At 37.5% G+C, this 24,742-nt stretch overlaps 4 protein-coding genes across 6 annotated transcripts in view; 3 read left to right on the top strand and 1 right to left on the bottom strand.

Moving 5' to 3' along the window:
• The first annotated feature begins 444 nt into the window (after positions 1-444).
• Recq4 (RecQ4 helicase) lies at positions 445-6,544 on the top strand. Its single transcript, XM_071716506.1, has 7 exons — positions 445-669; positions 991-4,176; positions 4,385-4,672; positions 4,757-5,092; positions 5,278-5,440; positions 5,535-5,854; positions 5,945-6,544. The coding sequence occupies exons 1-7, from the start codon at positions 559-561 to the stop codon at positions 6,173-6,175; spliced, it is 4,635 nt and encodes a 1,544-aa protein (XP_071572607.1). The 5' UTR covers positions 445-558; the 3' UTR covers positions 6,176-6,544.
• Positions 6,431-12,959, bottom strand: LOC139778547 (uncharacterized). Its single transcript, XM_071716513.1, has 4 exons — positions 12,596-12,959; positions 9,643-10,025; positions 7,180-7,341; positions 6,431-7,095 (listed from the first exon to the last, which is right to left on the bottom strand). The coding sequence occupies exons 2-4, from the start codon at positions 9,820-9,822 to the stop codon at positions 6,889-6,891; spliced, it is 549 nt and encodes a 182-aa protein (XP_071572614.1). The 5' UTR covers positions 9,823-10,025; positions 12,596-12,959; the 3' UTR covers positions 6,431-6,888.
• A 2,053-nt stretch (positions 12,960-15,012) lies between these two features.
• Cdk8 (cyclin-dependent kinase 8) lies at positions 15,013-18,679 on the top strand. 2 transcript variants are annotated; one of them, XM_071716512.1, is made up of 11 exons: positions 15,013-15,266; positions 16,272-16,374; positions 16,464-16,574; positions 16,661-16,801; positions 16,898-17,087; positions 17,181-17,295; positions 17,367-17,465; positions 17,543-17,615; positions 17,699-17,796; positions 17,894-17,999; positions 18,208-18,469. In XM_071716512.1, exons 1-11 carry the CDS (start codon positions 15,136-15,138, stop codon positions 18,220-18,222), a joined length of 1,182 nt encoding a protein of 393 aa, XP_071572613.1. In that variant the 5' UTR covers positions 15,013-15,135; the 3' UTR covers positions 18,223-18,469. The 2 variants fall into 2 exon arrangements, with proteins under 2 accessions (XP_071572613.1, XP_071572612.1); XM_071716511.1 differs by having other exon boundaries at positions 15,015-15,266; positions 18,327-18,679.
• A 316-nt stretch (positions 18,680-18,995) lies between these two features.
• The window catches only part of Form3 (formin 3), a 31,705-nt gene continuing 25,958 nt past the window's right edge, over positions 18,996-24,742 (top strand). Inside the window, exon 1 of one of the 2 annotated variants that reach the window (XM_071716505.1) lies at positions 18,996-19,163. The gene's annotated coding sequence lies outside the window, so the exon portion shown is untranslated. The remainder of the gene's footprint in view (positions 19,164-24,742) is intronic. The other variant, XM_071716504.1, reaches the window with a different exon arrangement.

The following is a 24,742-nucleotide window of genomic DNA, read 5'->3' as shown; positions in this document are numbered from 1 at the left end:
AAATTTTCATACATGCAGATACTGAAATATTCCGAAAATCCTCATTATTTCTGAAAGTATCTGAAACATTTTTTCAGAATATTTTTTTCAGAATTTTTCACGTAAAATATTAAAAATTCTTAAGAAATTTCTGAGAAAATACGAGAAATTTTTTTACTAGGAATTACCGAAAAGTTTATATTATATTTCGGATAATCACATGCAATCGTATGTACGATAAAAATTCTACCTGCAGGTGTTTAAATATTTCTGCAATTACACACGGAAAAGTGCAACCAATAAGATTTGAAGCAGCAAGCGAATTGGCCAATCGCAGTCAAAAATTATCGAAAACGCCAGATCACCATTTTTAAATTCTCGGCTGCGATTGGTTGGTTCACTTATCGCTTTATTCTTACTGGTTATACTTTTCCGTGTGCAGTGTGCACGGCCCTTATACGGTGCATTCACCCGTCAACTGTTTACGCGGGAGAGATCAGCAGGCAGGTCAATCTAACCTCGAATACGTGCCTGATCGAACGCGGTACGTGTTCGTCTAAATTTTGTATTTTCGATAACATGGAGCTCTTCGAGGATCCCATTTTTAAAACTAGATACTTGAAGAATAAGCTGCGTGTGAAACAATGGGAGAGCGATTTTATGGAAAAATACGGACGCAAACCTAACAAGGTACGTTGCCCCTCTCGTGCTAGCTTACATTTCTATCATAATCGGTACAGCTGTTTGATATTTAAATGCACCTGTCTGATGTTTTCGTATTTATATTCGCACAAGCTCTACATTAGACAGATCAAACTCAGAATTGTATAATTGCGTTTAGTTTTAAGGAGATATAAATGAAAAAATTACGACTGTCGAGTATCCAGGGTCTTTACATATGTTTGTTACATCATCAATGAAAACTATCGATATCGTATTATCGTGCATGTTGTATACACATATCACAGCATTGCGGTTATATCTACCATCTCACTTTTCTGTAAATTCTAGAACGATATAAAAGTAGCAGATGTATCTATCAAGGAGGCATACAAGATGTATTGGAAACTGAAAACACGGGCGCTCGAAGAAACTCTTACGGACATTACTTTCTGCGATGATGTGCAAGACAATATCTCGAATAAATCACCTCGAAAGTTGGGAACCAATCAGAAGAATCTGAGCCCAGAAAAAGCCGCAAAAGACACAGAGAACATAGATCCTCACGATAGCAAATGTTCGACAGAAATTGAAGGTTCCTTTAACCAGCTGAATTCAATGAACATTGAAGGAGCCTGGGGCAGCCATCTGAGCAAGAATAAAGAACAGGCGTCGAAGAAGAAGCCAGCCCTGCTGATTGGTAGATCCTCCTCCTTCCAACTATCCAGGAACAAGTTTGAGAGTTCGACGTTTACTAAGCGAAACCCGAGAAAATCGTTGTCATCGGCCAAAATAAGGAACAAATCCGAGAATAGTATCCTAAGCAGGTCGAGCGTCGACCGGTTGGATGCAGACAGCAAGGATGGCTTTGATGTGGTGGGTGATGAGACAATGCCTATATTTGGCGAATCAATGAAGGTGACATTTGAGAAAAACAAGCCCGTCGTGCCACACTCCATTAATGCTGTCCAACAACTGGCCGACGGCCATGTGACTAGCGTCAGCCGTAATTTGAATCCAGGCTGGCTGGATCGATGCGCGAGAGACAGTAATTTGGAAGTGATGACGATCAACCCTCAGAGGCTGTCGAGCACTAGTGATTCTGGAATAGAGTCCATGGAATCTAGCATTTATTCTCCAAAGGACTTGGCGCCTACTGTGCATTCCGCCTCGTCGCTCCAGGTCCCTCTCTCTGATGAGGAAGATTTCATATGTAATAGTGAGTCTGAGGAAGAGCACAAGAATAATAAACGCATCAGAAACTTCAAAAAACGACTGAGCGATGAAGACGGTCGTCCTGCAAAACGACGATGTATTCGTATCGATTCTGATTCTACAATCACTGGATCTAATGACATCGATAGCGATACATTTAAGCTGACTTCCTATGCCGATAGGAGTTTTAATTTATTGCATAGAGATAAGTGTAGTAAAAACGAAATTGACAATGATAATGACAAATGTAAATTGACTAATGATGTAGATACAAGCACGAATATAGCAAACGAATCAATTAAGACTAAAAAAGGTACAATTACTTTAGGTTCAGACATTGAATCAAACGTTATCATTAAGGACAAAGTAGCATCTAAAAATGTCTGCCAGACAGAAAACGATCAAACTGAGAAAGTATCTGGAACAATAGATATCATTTCAAAATCAGTCGATCTTAACCAGGAGGACTTTTCGATATCCGATGAAAAATCCGTGAAACAACGTATATTACGTCGAAGAGTGAGGCAAGTATCATCTGAAAATTCTGATCCCGATTATACAGAAGAAAAAGATAAAAAACCTAAGACAAAAGCAAAGAAGACTGTACAGGTACGTACTAGAAAGAAATCTACGAGCCAACGAAGTAAAAAGAAGACGACGGATGATAATGAAGAAAAATCCAATGCAAGAAGGAAATCTTCCAGAAAAAAATCAAACTTAGAGGAAGACGAAGAGCAAAGTTCAGACTCGGAAAAAAAGGAGATTCCGATATACGGTGTAGAAGCGTTGCAAACGGTTCCTCGCTTTGAGATCAAACCAACTGGAACTGGCAATCTCGTCGCGCAGTTTTCCGAATCTGTTTGCATCAACGCGGAGAAGGATGTCTCGATATCCTCAACAGCAAGCACGAAATTGTCCGCAAAGGAGAAGCTGGAGAAGAAAATGGCTGCCGGGACGATGAACGATAATTTCGTCAGGATAAATTTGAAGAAAAAAGTATTTGTGCGCGGTAAGAAGAGCTTTAATTTGGCCAAACATAAGAGGAATCAGTGGAAACAGAGGAAGAAGGAGTTGGCATCTAGTGAGAGCAATCTGGACGCGGCCGACTTGATTGACAAAAATGGCACGACGTGCTTCAAATGTGGCGAGTCCGGGCATTTTGCTAGGAACTGCCCAGCTTCCAGGGGCGACGATCTTATACCTTTGGAAGAAGTCGACGACTCGTCGAACTTTCCGACTCTGGAGGAAGCCGAAAAGATGGCGAATGAGAATGCCGTTGTCGCTCACAGTCACAAAATTGAGCGACTTCCCGAGAGACCATCCTATTCCACCACGAAGACTTTGCAGGACGAAGAAGACATGACGAAATTACTCAGCGATGACTTTGCGGATTTCGATGAGAAGAGTGATACATTAACTGTAGGGCACAAAGTGCCACAGGAATTGGTGTCCAGATTATTGCCGCCTCAAATGGAAGCGATTGATCCGTTGTACGCTGCGAATGAAGATGGTAGTCTCATCGAAACTCCCATAGAAATCTTCGAGGCGTTACGCATGTTTGGTCACGAAAGCTTCAGAGCTGGCCAAGAAAAGGCAGTGATGAGAATCCTGTCTGGCCAATCTACCCTGGTGACGCTATCGACTGGCTCTGGGAAGTCCCTGTGTTATCAATTACCGGCGTATTTGTACGCTCGACGTTCTGGTTGTATCACTCTAGTAATTTCGCCTTTAGTGTCCCTGATGGACGACCAAGTGACGGGCGTACCTCAGTTTCTGTCCGCTGCGTGCCTGCATACCAGCCAGACGCCGAAAGTAAGGGAACAGGTGATGCAATCGGTGAAAGATGGCAAAGTAAATATCCTCCTAGTATCACCAGAAGCGGTGGTAGCCGGCGAGAAATCCACCGGTTTCGGCGCTCTCCTCAGGCAGCTACCGCCAATTGCGTTTGCCTGCATTGATGAGGCCCACTGCATCTCCCAGTGGTCGCACAACTTCCGACCTTCCTATCTAATGGTTTGCCGGGTGCTCAAGGAAAAATTAAAGGTAAAAACGGTGTTGGGACTCACGGCGACTGCTACAAAAGCGACAGCGGAAAGTATAATAAGACATCTAGACATACACGACGGCATGGCTGGCGTCATATCGGACATGCCCTTGCCAAGGAATCTCGTCCTAACGGTATCCAAGGACGAAAACAAGGACCGAGCTCTGATCGCGTTGTTGAAAAGCGAGAGGTTCCGCGAATGTGATTCTGTAATAGTTTACTGCATCCGTAGGGAGGAGTGTGCAAGAATCGCAGGATTGTTAAGAGTATCGCTGCAGGTAAATATTAAAACCTCTGGTCTTTCACTGCAATCGCACCGTATTATAATAGTAGAAGCAAGAAACATAAACCTTTTTGCACATAAGATGAGATAAATTAGGTTTTTTACATCACTCGCGTAAAAAGAGCCAAAGTACAATTTTTTTTGAATAGGAGATAGATTTATATTAAGTATATATATATATATATATATATATTCATTGACAGGATCCACGGAATCCTGAGAAACCAAACGTGAAGATATCCACAATAGCTGAGGCCTACCACGCCGGTATGACACCTCACAGGCGCAAAATTGTGCAAAAGGAATTTATGAACGGGAAAATTAAAATTGTGGTTGCCACTATCGCATTCGGGATGGGCATCAATAAACCGGACATCCGAGCCGTTATTCATTACAATATGCCTGGCACCTTTGAAGGATATGTACAAGAGGTCGGCCGTGCTGGAAGAGACAATATTGCAGCACATTGTCATTTGTTCTTGAATCCTATGGTATCGTATCTAAGATTACTCTACGAGAAACTCTACTTCTCACTCATTTCCCTTTATTAATCTGATTCATTATTCTTAAAACAGCAAGACAGCGATAAATGGGAGTTGCGTAGACACATACACGCGAATGGTGTCGACAGGCATACGATTAGACATTTACTTCAAAGAATTTTCATTTCTTGTTCTTGTGCAAAAATCAATGAGAAAAGTTCCGGCCAAAGATGTCCCGGTCACGAAGTTGCTCTTCCGATTGACGAAACTGTTCAAGCCCTTGACATCACGCAGGAAACGATTTCGACATTGTTGTGCTATCTCGAACTACACCCAAAAAAATTCGTTACCGTGCTATCATCCGTGTACATTCGAGCGCGGGTTTCAAGTTACAAAGGACCACAAGCTCTCAAACAAGCCGCGCAATCTGTAAGATCTTTTTCGAAATAGTAATGTTAATAACATTAATGATAGTGACTTGTGTGATTTTTCTCTAAATTCTACAGAAAATACTCTTCTAAAAGCAGTACAATATAGAAGATTAATAAAAAGATTTTATTATGAAAAAAGAATAATATAAAAATAAAAAATATTGGAAACGATTTTGATTTTAGTCTCCACCGCTCGCGATGGCAATAGCACTGGACACGAAAAACGGTATTTCACATGAAAAGAGTAATATCATAGAATTCCCGGTGATTGACGTTGCATCAGCTATCGGATGGGACAGCGGCGTAGTAAAAAGTCATCTCAAGAGTTTAGAATGGAAGACAGGAGGTAAGAGTCCTACATTCTTTTTACTTCAGAGAAAAATTTCCACCTTTTTTGGAACGTATTTATATATGAAATATTACATGAATTTGTTTTGCAGCTGATGGGAGGATGAAACGTTCGGCTATATCTGTAAAATACGATAAACTCGGTTTACGAGTGAAAGCACCGGGCGATCTCACAGACGTCGAACTAGATGAGGCACTCGATGCATTGATCGCACGCACTCAATCTCAGGAATCCTCGTGTTTGCAGCAACTCGAGCTTATATCCTCTGCGCTCGATAAAATCAGTGTGACGTCAATCAAACATTGCTCGGTCTTGGCCGACGATATTACGAAGAGATCGGAGGAGCTCAAAGACACTATCAGAGAATACTTCCAATCAGATTCTTTAAATAATCTCGATATCAGTTTTCAAGTATGTTTTTTAATCGTAAAATCAGTTTACGATTTCCGATGTAGAAACAATTAAAATTGAAGATACATTTATCGTTTTACCTTTTTACAGAACAAACTGATGAACGAGCAACAGATTGCAAATGATGTCCGCAGTTTGATAACACGTTATAGGGATACCAAGTTCACAGGTCGTGCCGTAGCTCGTATCTTTCATGGAATACAAAGTCCGAATTATTCTGCACTTATTTGGCACAGATGCCGTTTTTGGAGACTTCATGTCGCTACAGATTTTAACGCAATTTGCAAAATCGCGGCCAGAGAAATTCTAGCGTTACGATAATGGAATCAATTGAATTAACACATTTAATCCGATCTTGTTAGTTGAACGCTCAGTTTTAATTCTTATCAGAATAAATTTTCATAGTCGTAATGAATGAGCGGACGCAAAGGTGTATTTTATCTATGCTATCGAACATGTGTGAGTAAAGATACATATAACCGAATTTATTTCAATATATATAGTAAGAGGCAAAAGTTAATATAATTCTCCGTTTAGCATTGTAATTTGGTCTGGTTGCAGGAAGAAAGCAGAAGCTTTACATAATCATTTATTTTATATTTGTGAATCCTGACTAAAAAATTTTTAATGAAAACCTTTTTACAAGACTGTAATACAAAAAGGGACAATATAAAATTGTTTTTCTTTATATTTGGTATGTTATAACATTCTCGATTCCTAAAAAACTTGCAAACTTGCAACTCTTAGAAATACATGCGTATATCTTAAGTTTTATACGTTATATGGGGGATACAAAACTTAACATGAAAATAGATTTTAATCGCTCGTCAAATATCACCAAAGAAGAATAAAAATATAACAGCCATAATATATATATAATATATGTAACAAGTTATATATAACTGTTGTATATAAAATAATAGTTATTTTATGTAGAACAACTTTTGTAAAGTTCAAAGTAACAAATTATAATTATCGTTATTATTTTAAAATTCCACGACGCTTAGGATATCGCCAGATACGCTTGCTTCGAGTCACGTCACAACTCTCTTCATATAGTTGCATTGTCGCAGAAATTTGTGCATTCGAATCTGGTGCATCTTCCCGACACGATTCATGCACGTTTCGTTCTGGCAGAGAGCGCAGAACTCGGCAGAGATGTCGTGGAATGGTGAACGGAAGTACACATTGGCATTTTTCAGGCTCTTGTTCTTGTGGTGTGCCCACACGTGCAGAACGACCTTTAATGCATGAAAGCAGTTATAAAGTGTCAGATTTCAGTTGTTTTTACGAAAAATTTTTCAAATTTTCAATATTAATAATACCTCGAAGAGCATCAACAAAGCGAGGAACCAGCGGAAGTAGATGATTGCCGGTAAAAACAAACAGATGGGATTTATCTGGCCAAAAGAAGCACCCGCTGGAACTGGCTCCAGCTCCATATGATGGCGTTTTTTCGATGTCTTTTCCTTCACTTCTTTCGGTATCTGTAGATAATTCATTCATTTTATTCATTGAACGCAAATTCACAGTCAAAGCATATAATTGTGTTATACAATATATGTATCTTATATTTCATTTTGCACATTTAGGTAAATTAATTTTATAATAATAAATAAAAAAGATATATATATATATATATATATATATATATATATAAAGGAAAATCCCCTATTATGAGATAGGATCCTAATATGAGATGGCGGGGTTTTTTCATGATGGGATCAATAGATGGGGCCTATATAGGGCCTTTTAGCTTAACATATCTCATATTAGGATCCTGTCTCATAATAGGGGACTTTCCTCTATATATATATATGTATACACTATCGTCGGAAAGTTCCTAGACACTTGCCTTATTTAGCAAAATTGTACATACAAAATGTTTATAAACATTATTTTTTGTAATGTATTCGTGAATTATTATTTTTGTGCTTTTTTGTGCTCATCATTTGCTATTCATGGAAGAGATATACAATGTGATTACATAGGCAATCAGTTGAGATTGCGATTAGATGTGATTGCGACTACACGCGGCACAAGCTTCTTCAAAAAAATTTCTTTCGTATCCGATTCTTAATTGTAGTGTCTTCTTAAATTAACTTAATTAACTTTTATTTACGACGATTTATCCATCCAAGTAAGTAAATATAAGAAATTTTTTTATTTAAGTATACTCAACTGATTGCCCATGTAATCTCTCAGTTGTATTTCTTTCATAAATAGCAAATGACGAGCAAAAGAGCACAAAAATAACTCACGAATACATTACAAAAAACAATATTTACAAACATTCTGTATATACAATTCTGCTAAATAAGGCAAGTGTCCGGGAACTTTCCGACGGCAATAGGCTCTTTTAAATAAAAAATAAAATTAAATAAAAGTTAAATAAACGTTAACATATTTGGCGATAAAAGACAGGCGCGATAATTAGTGTGCTATATAATTTATTATAATCTAGACTCTAGACCAATAAGATTAGCGTACGTTTCGAAGTTTCGACCCTTTTTTTGGACCATTCTCAGCGTAATATAGTATTATAAACCTGGCGCTAGACTATGCGCGATTCGTGGTTCGCCCATTCGCGCCGATTCGCCAGCGGAGCGGTTTTTTGACGAAATCAAAGAGATGAAATTCATCTCATTGATTTCGTCAAAAAACCGCTCCGCTGGCGAATCGGCGCGAATGGCGAATCGCGAATCACGAACCACGAATTGGGCATAGTCTAGCGCCCGCTTAATAAATTATATAGCGCACTCTAATTACCGCGCCTGGCTCTTACAAACAAATTTGTTAACGTTATTTGATAATTTTATAATATTATTTATATCTACATATATATACATATAGGATGTTTCCAGTGGAAAGTGGCAATAAACTATAAGGTGTAACAATAAAGGTATCCGCTGCTTCAAGAGTAGTACACATCAAAATGATGAAAAAAGTTGCCATTAACATAGGTTTATAAATGACCCCCTACCATGTTACAGACATTACAACTTAAATTCGATTTATTAACGAACAGAATACGCCACAGGTAATCTTTTTCTTCGCCGCTAATAATTAACAAAGGAGACAGTTTAATTCGGCCCAACTGCCATTTATTAATATATATAATACTCAAATATATAACGTTTCGACCATGGTTTGTAGTTCTTATCAAGTAAATTAAGTCATAAATTTTAAGTCATAAAATGTGGCTATTCTACAAAACATCTTTATTAGAAGAACTGATAATAAAACTCTGATAATTTTTATTATCAGTTTTTCTGAGGAGGATGTTTCGTAGACTAGCCACGTTTTAAATTTATGACTTATTGTTAGTTTACGCTTGATAAGAATCATAAACCATGGTCGAAACGTTGTGTATTTAAGTATTATATTAATAAATGGCCAGTTAGGTCGAAATAAACCGTCTCCTTTGAACAGAATCGTTTTAAAAGTTGTCAGAACAAGTACAAAAATTAAAGATGTTCGAAGTTACGTTGCATTGTTTGTATTAATTTAATAATTTTAACAACAAATTTAGGCTAAAAAGTTTTAATGCCCATAACTTGGCAGGGATCTCCGTAAAGATCATTTTAGGACCTGTGTTGATAGGGGAACTTTTTTCATCATTTTGATGTGTGACTACCCATCCTTAAAGTAGCGGACATCTTTTTTGTTACACCTTGTATATACATGCGATAGAGTAAAAATACAAGACAAAGTATTCCAAGTTTCAAGTCAGGAATATTTACAAAAATGAGTTTTTTTGGGGAAGAAAACGAATGTTCTTCAATTACCTGAAAAGGCACTTTTTTGAGATGACATGTGACCGTGTCGTGATCCATGAGACTGACTTCTGGCTCCCCAGTCTCCGCATCGTTTATCGTCGTCGAATCGGTTGAACGGCAAATATCACAATCGTAGACCGAATGAATCAGATCCTCGCCGGTCTCTTTGTCCACGTACACTCGATCCATATTGATTGCTCGTTCGCGCGGCTGATGGAAAACACCAGGCGGTAAAAAAAGAACCTGGTCGTCGGATTCGATCACTAGGTCTTCGGGGTCACACTTCCCGGATGTCCACTCTGTACGTACTCTCTCTCTCTCTGTCTGTTATGCAAATCAGCGAGACGCTCTGGTAGGGAGGAGACTCCTGAACCAGATCGGACGACGGCGGCCTGTAACAGGGATGCTTCGATTTAGCGATAGCCGATTCTGACAGATGAAATTAGCATTTGCACGTAGTGTCGTGAATACGTAGTATAATTATATGCGTGTATCGCTCCGAGAACGAAGACATTTCGCAAAACTGAAGTGCGTGTGTTAACCTGCTGTCTCTTGCATACATCAGAAATCAAAGCGAGAATATACATAGCGGTCATGCGTATAGCAACACTCTGGTGAATATATATATATAAAGCGTGATAATCGGTAACGAGTCATCTAATTGTTTTCGTTCAGGAAAAATTGCGTCAATATTTCGCTCTCGGTGTTAAAGAACGATTTCCATTTCTTATTACTCGAAGCGATATTTTCGCTCGACCAGACCGCTGGCGACAGGTTGCAGGTTTTTTTTTTTCCTTACGAGATTCCTTACGACTTTTTATATTTGATTACATAAAATTATTCGCGCGAGAACTGAGTCCCGCGACTATTAGCATCGATTATTAATCATTTCTGCGAAGTTTATGCAACACGTGCATCATCCACATTTACTGCATGCAGCTGCGACAATCTTCCAAAGATATTAAATCATGCAACACATGATTTCACGTTTATCGGTAATCTTCGTCTTCTCTTCCTTTTTTCTTTTCTCTTAAATAGAAGAGAATCGCTCTGATATTCCGAAAATGAGAGAAATGTATAGCGTTAAAGCTAGAAATTAAAAAGAACAGGATATACGTATTTATAGAACTTTTCGGGATGGATTCCGATCGTAATTGCAATAATATGCATAGTTATTTCTTAGAATTTTATTGTGTTTTCTAGGGAAAACGGAATAATTCCGATCGGAATCCATTCTGAATAGTTTCATAATATGTCTATTATATAGGTACTTGACTCTAAACTAGTTTGGTAATTGAACTTTAGAAAAGCACGTTTCGAGTACGCGAGTGCTCAAGTGTCTATTGTCGACAGAAATTATTCCGGAGAGCTATTTTAAATGCAACTGTAACTTTGCATAACGTGTAGTATTGCATGTTCGTATGTTTTTTTGTATAATAAATACTTAGATTCAAACTTGAATCGATATATGTGACTTTCCATGAAAAAAAGACAAACTCTAAAAAAATAGAAAAATGTGTTTATACTTAAAATTATTGAAATAAAATAAACTAATAAAGCAATAAACATTGAAAAAAGACGCGCTTTTTGCTCCACACGGAAAAAAATTCATCTTTAATCAAGACGAATATATTCAAATCAACATTGCTTCATATATGTAAATAAGAATGTTCTTTTTTTACTTCTATGTAATGAAGATGGAAACTTGGAGCCAACTTTTACGTTTACAAGAAAATGTAAAACGGCGAAAAATTCATGACTTGGGTGGTCTTAAACGGCGCAGTAACTGGCACTCGTTCCTTCCACGCGGCACAATTATCAAAGTAATTATGATAGCGCGACGAGTCTTGAATCACAAATCGTCAGTAAAAGAAGCATAAAAAGGATAGGATAACGTCTACCTTATAAATTATACCCCCTTGTCTATTTTTCTTATAAACTGTCTCTCGGAATACTTGCGAGCATTAAATCGTATAACAACCATAAATAATAGCAATTCTAAGCTCATCTATTGAATGCTATTGAAAAGTACGGTTAAATCAACATACGGAAGCCGATTCACTATATTATGTCTATGATAAATGTACGTGTCTTTTTCGTCACGTCCGTAAGTTTTCTGTTCATTTGTAGAAATATGTTGGTGCATTATTGATCGCTACGCAATAACGCCTCTTATCCGGAATACCTTGGTGGAAAGATATCTCAGAACTTTTCATATTATTATAATTAGAATTTTTATGAAAATTTTAAGACTTTCTTAGATTTTCTATACGAACTGGAACGTTTTCTAGAAAAACTCAAACAAAATAATAATAATAAAATATTTCAGATTTTTCCCGCCAACAAACCTTTATAGAAATCTGAATAAATATGAGAAAATCCCATAAATTTTTACACATATAGATATTGAAATAGTTCAAAAATTCTTGTCCAATTATTTCTGAAAGTATCTAAGAAATTTGACATATTTTTTCAGAATTTGTCATAAATCTAAAATATGAGAAATTCTTAAAAAATTTATGAGAAAATATAAGAAATTTTTTCACCAGAGTAATGTAAGATAAAATAGACAAGGCTTTTATATTAATGCATTAAAGGTCAAGACTGTTGGAGTGCGTATATCTGAACGAGATATAATAATAAGACAATACGAGATACGTAAGAAAAACCATACAGATAAAGCTTTTGAAGCTAATCTATATCTGATTTCAAAGTTGAAAAGTAATTAAATAATTGACTTGAAAAATATTGTACACGTATAAAATTCGCAGAATCATTTTCAGAATTTTATTTATTATCACAAAAATACGAAATGCGTGCCGCGCAACAGAATAACGTCGAAATGTTATTGGAGAAAATATTGAAAGCGTGATATAATTAAGTTACAATTACATCGAGATCGAAATGAGGAATGAGATAAAATCGGAGTGCGCGCGATGCGCGCGATCGAATTGGAACTCACACGCTGCACGATGATATCGTCGCGATAATTAACGTGGCCTTCGCAGTTGAGGCAGCATCGAGCGCGGAATCGAATTCGTTATGCAAATTCACTCGTCGCTCAATTGTGCCGAGTCGCGGATGATGCCATAATTCAGTGTGCGGCTACCGGGATGAGGGCTGCTGGAGGATGGCGCCGCCGGGCTCACCGCAGGATTGCGCAACGATGCGCGATGTTTAATCAACGGGCTCGCACGCGCAATTTACTTATATCGTACCGCAACCGCACATCTACGAGAGCCCATGAGTCAACATCAGGATAGAGCGAGCGACCGCAAACAACTGCGACGGCCAATTACGACGAACTGCGATCTACGGACTGCGATACGAACGGCTGATTCGGAATATTTCGGAGCAGCGTTGGGAGATACTAGGACATGCGCAGTAAAGCAAGCACCAGCAGCCGCCATTAGGCCTCACTCTCTGGTGAACAAAATTTCTCATATTTTCTCAGAAATTTTCTAAGAATTCTAATTTATGAGAAATCCTGAAAAATATATAAAATTTTTCAAATATTTTTAGAAATAATTGGAGTTTTCAGAATATTTCAGTATCCGTATATATGAAAATTTCTGATAAATTGCGCAGATTTTCTCATATTTATTCAGATTTCTATAAAGATGTGTTGGCGGGAAAAATCTGAAATATTTTATTATTTTGTTTGAGTTTTTCTGAAAAATTCTGATTATTCTGTGAAAGTCTTAAAATTTTAATGGAAATTCTGATTTATAATATGAAAAATTCTGAGACATTTTTTCACCAGAGCAATCATGTATATATATTTTATATTGCAAGATATATTACAGAACCTTCAGAGAAAAGGAATGAAAAATGGTAGAAAATGAAAAAAAAACTATTGGTAGATTTGGTAGGAATATTTATGAAAAAAAGTAAAAAGTAAGCAAACGTAAAAATTGATTTTAATCCTTTGTTGCACATATAGTGTTCCTATATGAGAACATCTGTTTCTTTTTGTGTTTTTACATATTTCAAAATTGGTTTGTGTAACATATTTGGTATCGTTATGTTCCTAAGACTTAAAATTGTATGTGTACGTGAATAACATAAATATGTAATTATTTTTCCGTTTTTAACCCTACTACTGATAATTTTTTAAAAATTCATATATCACCTCTAAAATAAAATTTTATTACAATCGGAATTTGACACTTTGCAAAAGATTCTCTGGTAATAATTTTGAAAAATACTTATATTTTTCATTAAAAAGTAGCAAAAATTTCCTCGATATTGGATATCCGCCATTTTATATTTTGAAAATCAGAAGCCTAAAAAACCCTTAGATATAAAATTTTATACATAAATAAGCCACAATTAATTTCTTTCCAATTTGGCTGCTATATTAATTAAATTCGCCATTTTAATTTATTAAATTTTGATTTTAGATTTGCAAAAAATTAGCAACCTCAAAAACCTCCATTGGATATTCTAAAATTCAGCAAAAAGTTGAACCGAAAAATTTGTGCAACAAAGGGTTAATATTAAAGGGTTAATATTAAATATATTAATTAATATATTATATTATATATTATAATAATATTTCCCTCGATTCCCCGACATCTAATTCGGAGTAACACAGGATGGGAACCACAGGTGCAGACAAAATTCTCTGTGCTTAATTATGAATGATTGCCCCAGCTGGTAGCTCCGTTTTTTTAAAATTTTTTTTACTTATCCACGCGAGTTTGGATTTCCTGGTTCTAAAGCAATATTCATATAGTCCGATTTTATATTTAAGATCAATTAAAAAATAGCATCCGATTGTTCACATCGCCAACGGATACAGAGTTAATTCTTAATCGAAGTTTGCAGTATCTCCGCTTATTGTAGGACACGTAGAGAAAAAATAAAAACACTTTTATTCTATAATTCAAACTCAAACTATATAAGACTACTCGGAACTTGATCGGTTCAGCCTTTATTGAGATCCGATAATCTCAGGTACTCGCAACTCTCCAGCTCGCGTAAAAATACACGGGGCGTATACTTAACGCACTACCGTGTCTCGATATAAAAATTTCTGATTGGTCCATTAGTAAAACTCCAAGCACCGGAGTCGCTGCGAGTGGCTGTTAATCGCGACGACGATCTTCGGCTGGGTTCAGCAAAAGAAAAGCGGCTCGATAAGCGCTCAGCGATTCTTCATTGCTCTCTACACTTAGATCCAGCTGAGAACTAAAGGAAAGAACCAATCGTAATAAAGAATCAGAGTTTTATAATATGACTTTTGTACTTTATTTTGTGCGTTTCTGATGCGCATGCGCAAGAAAGAGCGGTCCCGCCAGTAGCGTAGCACCAAGCAGTCCAAGCACCGTTTCCATCGTCTCGGAGTGAGACGTCGGACTGTCGGAGTTGTTCGCAGTCTCTGACGTGCGTAGTATGCGGTATGCGGTAATGTGGGGTGTGCTCTCGGAGCTCGTGTGTATGCACACGCGTAATAAAAATGTCGGTTTATAGTTGATAATTGTTCTGATAACGCTAAACATGATGGATTATGAATTTAAGATGAAGACGCAGAAAGACCGCACGAAGGTCGAGGATCTGTTCGAGTTCGAGGGTTGCAAGGTCGGGAGGGGTACTTACGGGCACGTATACAAGGCCCGTAGGAAAGAAGGGTTAGTCTCCCTAACCTGACTTTTGATCACTCTGCGAAACCTTAATCCTATTCGTCTCGATTGATTTCCGTTTAATAGTTCAATCGCGTGGTTTCCTCAGATTAATACGAGATATCGGTTCGCGTTCTCCGAAGCGCCTCCGTATCTACATTTTTATACGTTGATTGGAGTCGAATTTTCTTCCGTGTAAAAGCACCTGCTGTCCTTACTCTATCGATCGTCTTTTATTCAAGATTTCTCGAATGCGAGAGAATATATATATTTACTGTTTACCTTGCCCGAGTTTGCGTTTAGCGTTCAATGCGGTTGTCTGATTCTTGATTTAGCTCGTCCCATTTGCCTAATATAAAGATTGTCGTCAATGCAATCGCTAATTTTCAACTTATGTGCTGCATTAAAGTTTTAAATGGGTAATGCAAGCACATAAACGTAAACCAACATTGTTTTGACGCATCCATAATCTTTTTCTTGAAATATTTAAACAATATCTGATTATTGCCTCTTTATATATATATCTGCTTATATCAATTATTCCATTTCTACCAATGGAGGTTAATTTTAATCTCGGTTTAACTTACTTTTTTCTAGTTGTAAGAATTAGAAAAAAAAGTAACCCAGTAAGTAAAATGATAGCAGTCTGTCGGCACATTGATAACAGATTTGATCAGACATATCGGCAGACTGACATGAATTGTATCCGCATTCAGCTTATGTTCTGCCAGCAGAGTCTGCTAACATATTCAGGCAGCAGAGAACAGCACAGAGCCTGAACGGTTCCAACAGGATCTGTTCGATTTCTGCCGCTGTCTGATTATGTTAGTAGACTTTGTTATACTTCTGTTGGCGTTCTGCCGACATCATATGATATATCAGACAGACTTGGTTGTCTGGATAAGTTAAACCGAGATTAAAGTTAATCCGCATTAGTAGAAATGAACATTAATCCAATTTGGATATCTGGACTGGTTAAATCAATTGCATTGTGATTTTTAATGTTGGGAACAGGGTTTCAGATAGCGAACTAAAGTCTCGGCCTGATACAAAAGACTTTGGCCTTAAGCAAATTGAGGGTACAGGACTTTCGATGTCTGCATGTCGAGAAATTGCTGTGAGTTGCCACATTGCTCTTAAACGATGCGAGAAACGTTCATCCGCAAGGTATAACGGGGAAATTTGATTTATTTTCTTCTATTCCAGTTACTCAGGGAACTAAAGCATGTCAATGTCATTACCCTTATTCGTGTCTTTCTCTCTCATAACGACCGTAAAGTTTGGTTGCTGTTTGACTTCGCTGAGCATGATCTATGGGTATGTTTATAATTCCAATTGAAAAACAAAATATTTTTGGACATTAAGATATCTTATATAATAATGCTTGAATATGTTACTTGCAGCATATAATAAAATTTCATAGAGCGGCGAAAGCTAATAAGAAACCAGTAATGGTACCAAAAGGCATGGTCAAATCCTTATTATATCAAATTTTAGATGGTATTCATTATTTACATTCCAATTGGGTACTTCATAGAGATTTGGTAATTGTTGTTGGCATTATTACTTTTCCTTCTTTCTACTACATTTTTATTACATTTACAGATTGTGCAATAAGATGTCACTTTTCTTTATTTCAGAAACCGGCAAATATTTTAGTAATGGGTGAAGGAAATGAGCGGGGACGTGTGAAAATTGCCGACATGGGCTTTGCTAGGTTATTTAATGCTCCTCTCAAACCTTTAGCAGATTTAGATCCCGTTGTAGTTACATTTTGGTATAGAGCTCCGGAATTACTTCTAGGTGCCAGACATTACACGAAAGCTATAGGTCCGTCTATACTTATATTTTACCACACATTTCTAGTAATAAACATTATTCTTGTACAAAATTGTACTAAATATTTTATTCTGTCTGCTGCAGATATATGGGCTATCGGCTGCATATTCGCGGAACTTTTAACATCCGAACCTATATTTCATTGTAGACAAGAAGATATTAAAACTAGTAATCCATACCATCATGATCAGCTAGATAGGTGAGAATTTAACACAATTTTACATTTGCTTTGTATGCTATGGAGAATAATGTAAACTAACTTTTATTTAGGATATTCAATGTGATGGGATTCCCATTGGAAAAAGATTGGGAGGATATCAAAAAGATGCCAGAGCATCCCACATTACTTAGAGATTTTAAAAGATCCAAGTGAGTTTGTCAGCTTAAAACACAACTTGATCGACATTTTATTCGAAATCTTTAAATATTGATTCTTTTACTTTCAGTTATGCAAACTGTTCACTTACTAAATATATGGACCGGCATAAGATCAAACCTGATAGCAAGGCATTTAATTTGGTATGTCGCATAAAAAAAGGAATATACGAATTTAGTAGCATGTCGGACAAACGCATGATTCTTATTGTGTTTACTGTTTTTAGTTACAAAAACTACTGATGATGGATCCGAACAAGCGTATTACATCAGAGCATTCTATGCAGGATGCCTACTTCCAAGAGGAGCCACTGCCAACACAGGAGTATGAATCTATTTCTATATTTTTACACATCGCAATAATTTATATATATATTTTTCCTAATAATCTTGCTAAATTGAATTTAACGTGAAAATCTCAGCATATTTGCCGGGTGCCCTATCCCTTATCCCAAGAGAGAATTCCTTACGGATGATGATACCGAAGAAAAGACTGAAAACAAAGCGAGGCAAAATCAGCAACAAACGGTAATTACCTCCGAGATCTATTGAGAGCATTTATTATGATATACTTTATATGGTTTAAGCCGCAACTACTATAATAAGATAACCACTTTAATACACAGACATAGTTTGTAATATCCAAATAAGTATCTATTTATAATTATATATCTTCTATATTTAAAAAAAAATATATGATTTCGATTGTTCAAACGGCCCCGTATGACCGCCGCAGTGGCAAGGCGAGTGAAGCCCACTTTGCCGCTGTCTAAGCTCCGTCGCTATATGGTAGTTGAGGATTGAACTGATTTTTTGAACGTCGCCTTGTCGCTCATCCGAGTATTCGTGAAACAGCAACAGCAGAACCAACAGCAGCAAGGTAATGGCGATCACAATCACGGGCAGAACGCGAAACGGGTGAGGTTGAACGGGCCGCATGGTGCTCCTGAGTTCCATCAGCACCAGAGCCACGCGATGACCCATCAGCAACCACCGGGGATGGTTTATTCGACGGCCCAGCCGACGCAACCGTCGAACTTCCATCAACGTTTCTAATTTTGTGACTCGTAATTAGACCGATCAGAGAATCAGGCCGAAACTTAAACTGTCACTAAATGCATTAATTTAATTCACTAATCCTGTCAAGCAAAGCGGTCAGTCCGTGTATATTCCGTACAAGTATGATAATACAACTTTATTTATATATATACATGCGGAAGATCATTTTCCATTCTGCGTCTTTTACTTCCGTTTTCACATCCATCCTGTTTTCATTTTTACCAATGATACCCCCTATATTATACACGCCAATGTCTTCCCTGGAAAGGTCTCGATCATAAGAGCACCGACGATGGTCGCGAGGACGGGAAAGGTGGCACGGCGGACAGCGGAGAAACGAAAGGAAGGGCTCGATCACGCGTGGGGCGTAGGGGGAGGGAAAGCGATCGGAGTCTGGTGTCGATTAAACGGCGGAGGGGGATCTATCGCGCACGCGCTCGACGCGAATCGCGCGTGCGATTGCGACGGGACGTTCGCGTCGTCGCGGGCTCCTGAAACGCAGTTTCCGCGAATCGCTGCTCGGTGAAAAAAGTGCGTACACGCGTGCCGTTCCGCTGTCGTTCGGGATGTCAGTCAGGCGGTGCGCCATCGGCCCGGGAGTCATCGCGTTGATCCGATGAGAGAGCAAGGCAGGTGAGGGCTCTGATCGCGTCTTTTTTACATTTGCACGATGCAGCAGGATCGTTTTTTTTTAATTCATTGATTATTACAGGCACTTTGTCTAGAAACATTTTAGCAAATCTAGCAAACATTTTAAAAACCTGAAAAAGGTTTACAAAATATTCCGAAGCAGATTTCCAAAAACAGATTTTAAAAGCAAACATTAAAAGTAACTATTTAATTAATTGTTTAAAATACGTAATGTTATATCTTCATTTATTGCATGTGTAATTAAATTGTTATTATATCGAATAATTTAATATAATTGTTATTATATTGAAAGAGCAAGAATATCTAGATCTTAAAATTATAAAAAAATTCCACAAAACAACAGAGAATCTTTTCTTGCACGATCATGATTTTAAAACGCAAATAATTAAGAACGAGAGCAAGAGATTTATTTATATCGGTATGTCAATCTCACGTCTTACGTCTCAGGAAAATGAATTTTTCAAGAGCCAAACCAAACTATTTTCAACAGTGTGAGTAATCATATTTAACGGACATGCCAGTAATACAGACCGTACATTCATATTCTCGATGCGCTTGTTCAACGTTAAATGCCTCGTCTTCATCTTCGAATGTACAGCCTTCAGATATCAAGTAAAGTAGGGCACAGCGTCATGTCGAATACATATTTTCGGTTAAAAACAACGGGGGAGTACGGAGAAAAGAGAAAACCTGCTGCGCGATTGGACCGCCGTGTGCGATTCTCGCCGCGTAGTGACTTCAATGCCTTTTCACCCGCACAGGTGATGTTCTCTCGCGCGTTCGCGTTTTCGGACTTTCGCGTTTCTCGCGACGTGAAGGTCAGTTCGTTAGAAGAAAGATCGTTGAATGTTTGTGCCATGGTCGCACAGGTGCGGTTTCACCGAGCGATAAGCGATTAGTGCCGCTGGCATGGTGTGCCTGGCACTGTGATCCGTGAACAGGGCCGCTTTAGGCCACTTCGATCAATTTTGATCCAATGGAGCTGCGACTTACAAGTGGAGAACACCGTGTTAAAATAGATAAGCGTTTGTTTGAAATATATATAACATGATACTGCAGATATTTAATTATAAAGTGCAAGAGACCGCGATAAAATAACTTTCACATTACATTGCGCTCTGTGTTACGCCATAAATCTCATTTAACTCGTTCTGTTTGACGTCAAAATAATGGATATTAGATTATTTTAATAACAGCGTAGAAGTATACACGTATTTCATGTGTTTCTGCGCAATTGAGTGCAGTTTTAACTGGTATCGGCATAGACCGTATTGGATTATATCAGAATATGCAAATCATATTTGTCATTATCTATTATGTTATATTAAAATATTGATGCATATGGAGAGAATATTATTTTACTTCTATTATTATGTAACAATACATATCGTTTCCGAATTCAAGTGCCTTGGTGAAACCGGCCCTGTTACTCGGTAAACAAATGTGGCATTTAGAAACGGCGAGTGTGCGCCGCGCGATCATGCTCTCGATTGCAAAGCATGGAGGAAATGTATCGGTTGGAAATATCGGCCTGATCCCATCCAATCTTTTATTTTGCCTTCAGAGAAAGAGAGAGAAAGAGAGCCCGTTGGATCGAAGGAATTAAATCGCGCAAGCGGAATGTAAAACGCGACGGAAAAACGCCGGGAGCTTAATGCTACGCCCTATAAACACATCAGAAATCTCAAGGAATTAACCCAGAACAGTAATTGCTTGCCCCCTTCCACATGTTATAGCTAGCTTTAGCTATAATAGAAATAGAGGAAAAAATTACGTAGCATGCTTAAGCTTGACGTTAAGACGAAATAAATGTAATGAATTTGCTTTTTTAACAAAATATGACATTCTAACTATCTTTTCATAGCGTAAAAGGTCAACATTCACTAATTTTGTATTCGTAAAATACGACTGTAGGATCTTTTATGGATCGAGTCTTTTAATTGCCAATAATTATGATGGATTTATGACGGAGCCTAGGAATATTATGATAGAATTATGATGGAGCAAAGTATGAAGACCAAAAGAATACAAAATTTTGCAGTAATAAAATTACATCGTATCTTCGACGTTAGAGATGGAAACGATCGATTCAGTCTCCGAAATTTGAATTTGCAACTTTACTATAGTTTACCTGTTCTGAATTATATTTCTTTGTAAAGTGCAAAATCTGAAATTTTTAGCCTCAAAAACAAAATTTTTATTTTTTATCGAGATTTATCCTGATAACTTTAACGATTTTTGAAAAAAATACAGTCGCGCTCTCTTAAACTAACTAAGTCTAAACTAAATTAAGTTAATTTTTAAACAAAATTGAACTAAATTAAATTACCCTCAATTCTGAGTAATCGCATTTATTAAATGATGCATTAAATGGTCATGAAAGAGATTAAGTAGTCAAAGAGATTTTCTACTTGTCGTCGTTGCGTGTCGGATCGCGGATCATTTGCATGTCAGCGTTCGTCAATTGCTCGCTCAGCATCCACGTTTAATGGCATACAATTATGGAATGGCGGAGAATTTCCCCCCTCCCGCCCTGTGATATATATTAATCAGCATCGCGAGAGTGATTCGCGTATCGGCATGCGCGATCGCGATCGGTATCTCAATCAAACGCGCCGATGGTTCGAGTGAACAAACGTATGATAATCGAAATCCGAATGATAACAGCATAAATAAACAGCTTTATACCAGTTCGCAATTGCTTCATTTTTTTACTGTCAAAGGAATATCGTAGATATGGGTAAAAGTGAAGGGGGAGGGTGGCGATCCTGACCACTATCCCCAATCGGTAGAGGCCATGACCACGTTGCGACAAGGTGACCACGATCAAACCGCGCTGATGAAGAATCGTTTGATTTGCATCGCCTCCGGTTTTCTTAATAATTAATAATTATTAGAGGAAAGACCCCGATTATGAGATACCACATCTATTTTGTGTGATTGCCAGAAGTTTATGGGCAGAATTGAAAAATATAGTAGGTCATTATGAAGGGAATTTAATAAGCTTTAAGATGCTGAAATGTAAAATTTAATTTAAATATTAATTTTTCTGAAAATTAGAAAAATGTAAAAAATAAACTTTCAAAAAAATCGAAAAAGTGTGCTCCTAATATGAGAGACCCCGGGAAATCGCTAATAAAGTGCAAAATACATCATATTGCAATTAAAAAACTTTATTTAAAGTTTTTGAAAGACAAATGTAATGGAGAAGCATATTTGCAACAATCGTAAACCCACTTATACTCAATATTGTACCTAATCTTCCCCCTCCACCCTTCCCCCTCAAATCAAGGTCAGCACAGTCTTATAAATTCGTATAAACCTTCCCTTAACGTTAATATAGTATTTTCTCTTCTTTTATTACTATACAATAACTTTCATACTCCAGCAACCCAGGAGTACCCTGAGTATCTCATGTTACGAGCACCACGCCTTGCGGTTTCGCGATCACCAAATCTAATCTCTACAATTGAGCAACTCAACATATCCCGTATTTTCCTATTAATACGACCTTACTCTATCGCTGCATGCAGAACTTATTGCCAAATATTTATTAATTATATAATAAACAAGGTTTAAAGACTCATATCCATGGCACTTGACAACATCCAATTTCACAATTTCTTTCTCTGCAACGACTACACGCACGATCAAACAATGAATTTCTCACTAAATAGGTTTTATCCCAAGGGTAATAAGTTCATGGTGGAACCAACAGATAGGGCCTATTAGTTTAGCAGAAACCTTGCTGTCGCATATTAGGAGCCTATCTCATAATAGGGGACTTTCCTCTACGAATTTAGATTAAAATACAAAAGTTAAGATCTATAAAATTGGGAAGAAATCGATGAGAAAATTATAAATAAAAACTCTTTCTTTTTATTAATCGCTCTGTACTGTTAAATATTAAAGGATAAAATTTAAACCAATACTTTGAGTTATATAACATTTTGTTATTTTTAACTACCATGTGTGTCGAAATTTATTATTTTAACAAAACAATATTATTTTAACTCCATTGGTTTAGTTAAATTAACATTATTTTTAAATTAACGACATACTGAGTATAGAAGCAGCGACTTTTACTACACTATTAAATTCGAAGTTAAATTCTACTCAATTTGAGTCATTATTTTTAATCGTTTCCATCGCCACTACTCCTATTCAGTATATCGTGAAGTTATAATAATACTATTTTGTTTTAAAATAAATTTCGACACACATGGTAATTAAAAATATCAAAATGTTATCTACCTCAAGGTATTAGTTAAAATTTCATCCTTTAATATTTACAGTGTAGGAATATAGAAATGGTTAAAAATGATTCAAATAAAGTATAATTTGACACTACGAATTTAACATGCAGTCTTTCTCTATCTTTGAGAATCACTATTTTACTAGAGACACATTAACAAACACTTTGAATCAATTTGCAATCTGATTATTACTGTTATTTTTAAAGATTGAAAGGCATTTTGACGCGTCGTGTTTATTCCAAGTGATCTTTTGCGACGGGACTCGACTGGTTCAATCACCGGGATCGCTTAATATGCGACTCCGGCTGCGCGCTCGAAGGACGTAAACGGCGAACAGGACGCGCAAAATCGTCGTCGAATGCAAATGATCTCGAGTTCGCCGAAGCCGCCGCCGCCACGTGCGCGATGAAAAATACTAACGATCTAGTATGCCCGGTCGCGCGCCCGGATCACGCATTTCATTTCGCTCCGGGCAAGGACGGATCGCGTTATGCCATCGCGTCGGCTTTCACGTCGGCTTTCGAGAAACTTGACGATATACTTTCGAACGAACGAGATATGCTCGTCGCTCGGACGCATACTTCACCTTAATTTTCCAGAAACACGGCAAACGATTGACAAATCGTTTATGTTTATAATCACGATCCTCGGATTTTCGAGGATCGTCATCTCCCCTTTTTCTTTCGCGCAACTTCGTCGAGCTTGAGCACGTGGGACAACCTGTTGCACTGCCGATGCATCAGCCGTTCCCTGCTTTTACAGCGACTGATTTGTCTCAATCATCCGCGCAAATTGTATCCCGCAAAATAGATTCAGTGCCAAGAGTGAAATATAGAGATCGCGTGCTCTAACGATCAGTTTTATTCAGTTTATCTCGATACAATTTTCTTTACAATCGCTTTATTTCTTACATTTTATACATTACTTATCGCTATCGTGCATATACATAAAATATAAAATAAGAGGCTTTTCATACTTTAACGCGAGATATTAAAAAGGTCAGAAAATCTTATCCGTCATTTCGTGATCGCTTTTAATGCGTCGTCGAAACTAGCACAACTTTAAACCTTCGGCTCTCCCAACGCGAGGTCAAGGGCATCCCGTAAGAGGTTTCGAGTGGCCCAGGTTAGGATCTAAAAGGCCTTCCACCGGCTTCGGTTAGCGCCCTATATGGAGACGTCGATGCCTACCTTCGCCCGATTCTTTTCTGATCGTCGCGTAACCGACGGACGCGGACGCCTCGCGCGCACTTTTTACGTGTCGCTCGAGTTGGAAAATAAAGATCTTTCTGACATGAACTGGAAA

This window comes from Temnothorax nylanderi, unplaced genomic scaffold (genome assembly GCF_030848795.1).
Source record: "Temnothorax nylanderi isolate EJ_2023f unplaced genomic scaffold, tnyl_v1.0 TNYL_tig0187_pilon, whole genome shotgun sequence".
In the NCBI taxonomy this organism is placed as follows: domain Eukaryota; kingdom Metazoa; phylum Arthropoda; class Insecta; order Hymenoptera; family Formicidae; genus Temnothorax; species Temnothorax nylanderi.
The sequence above is the reverse complement of the archived record's forward strand: the minus strand, read 5'-3'. Positions and strand labels throughout refer to the sequence as shown.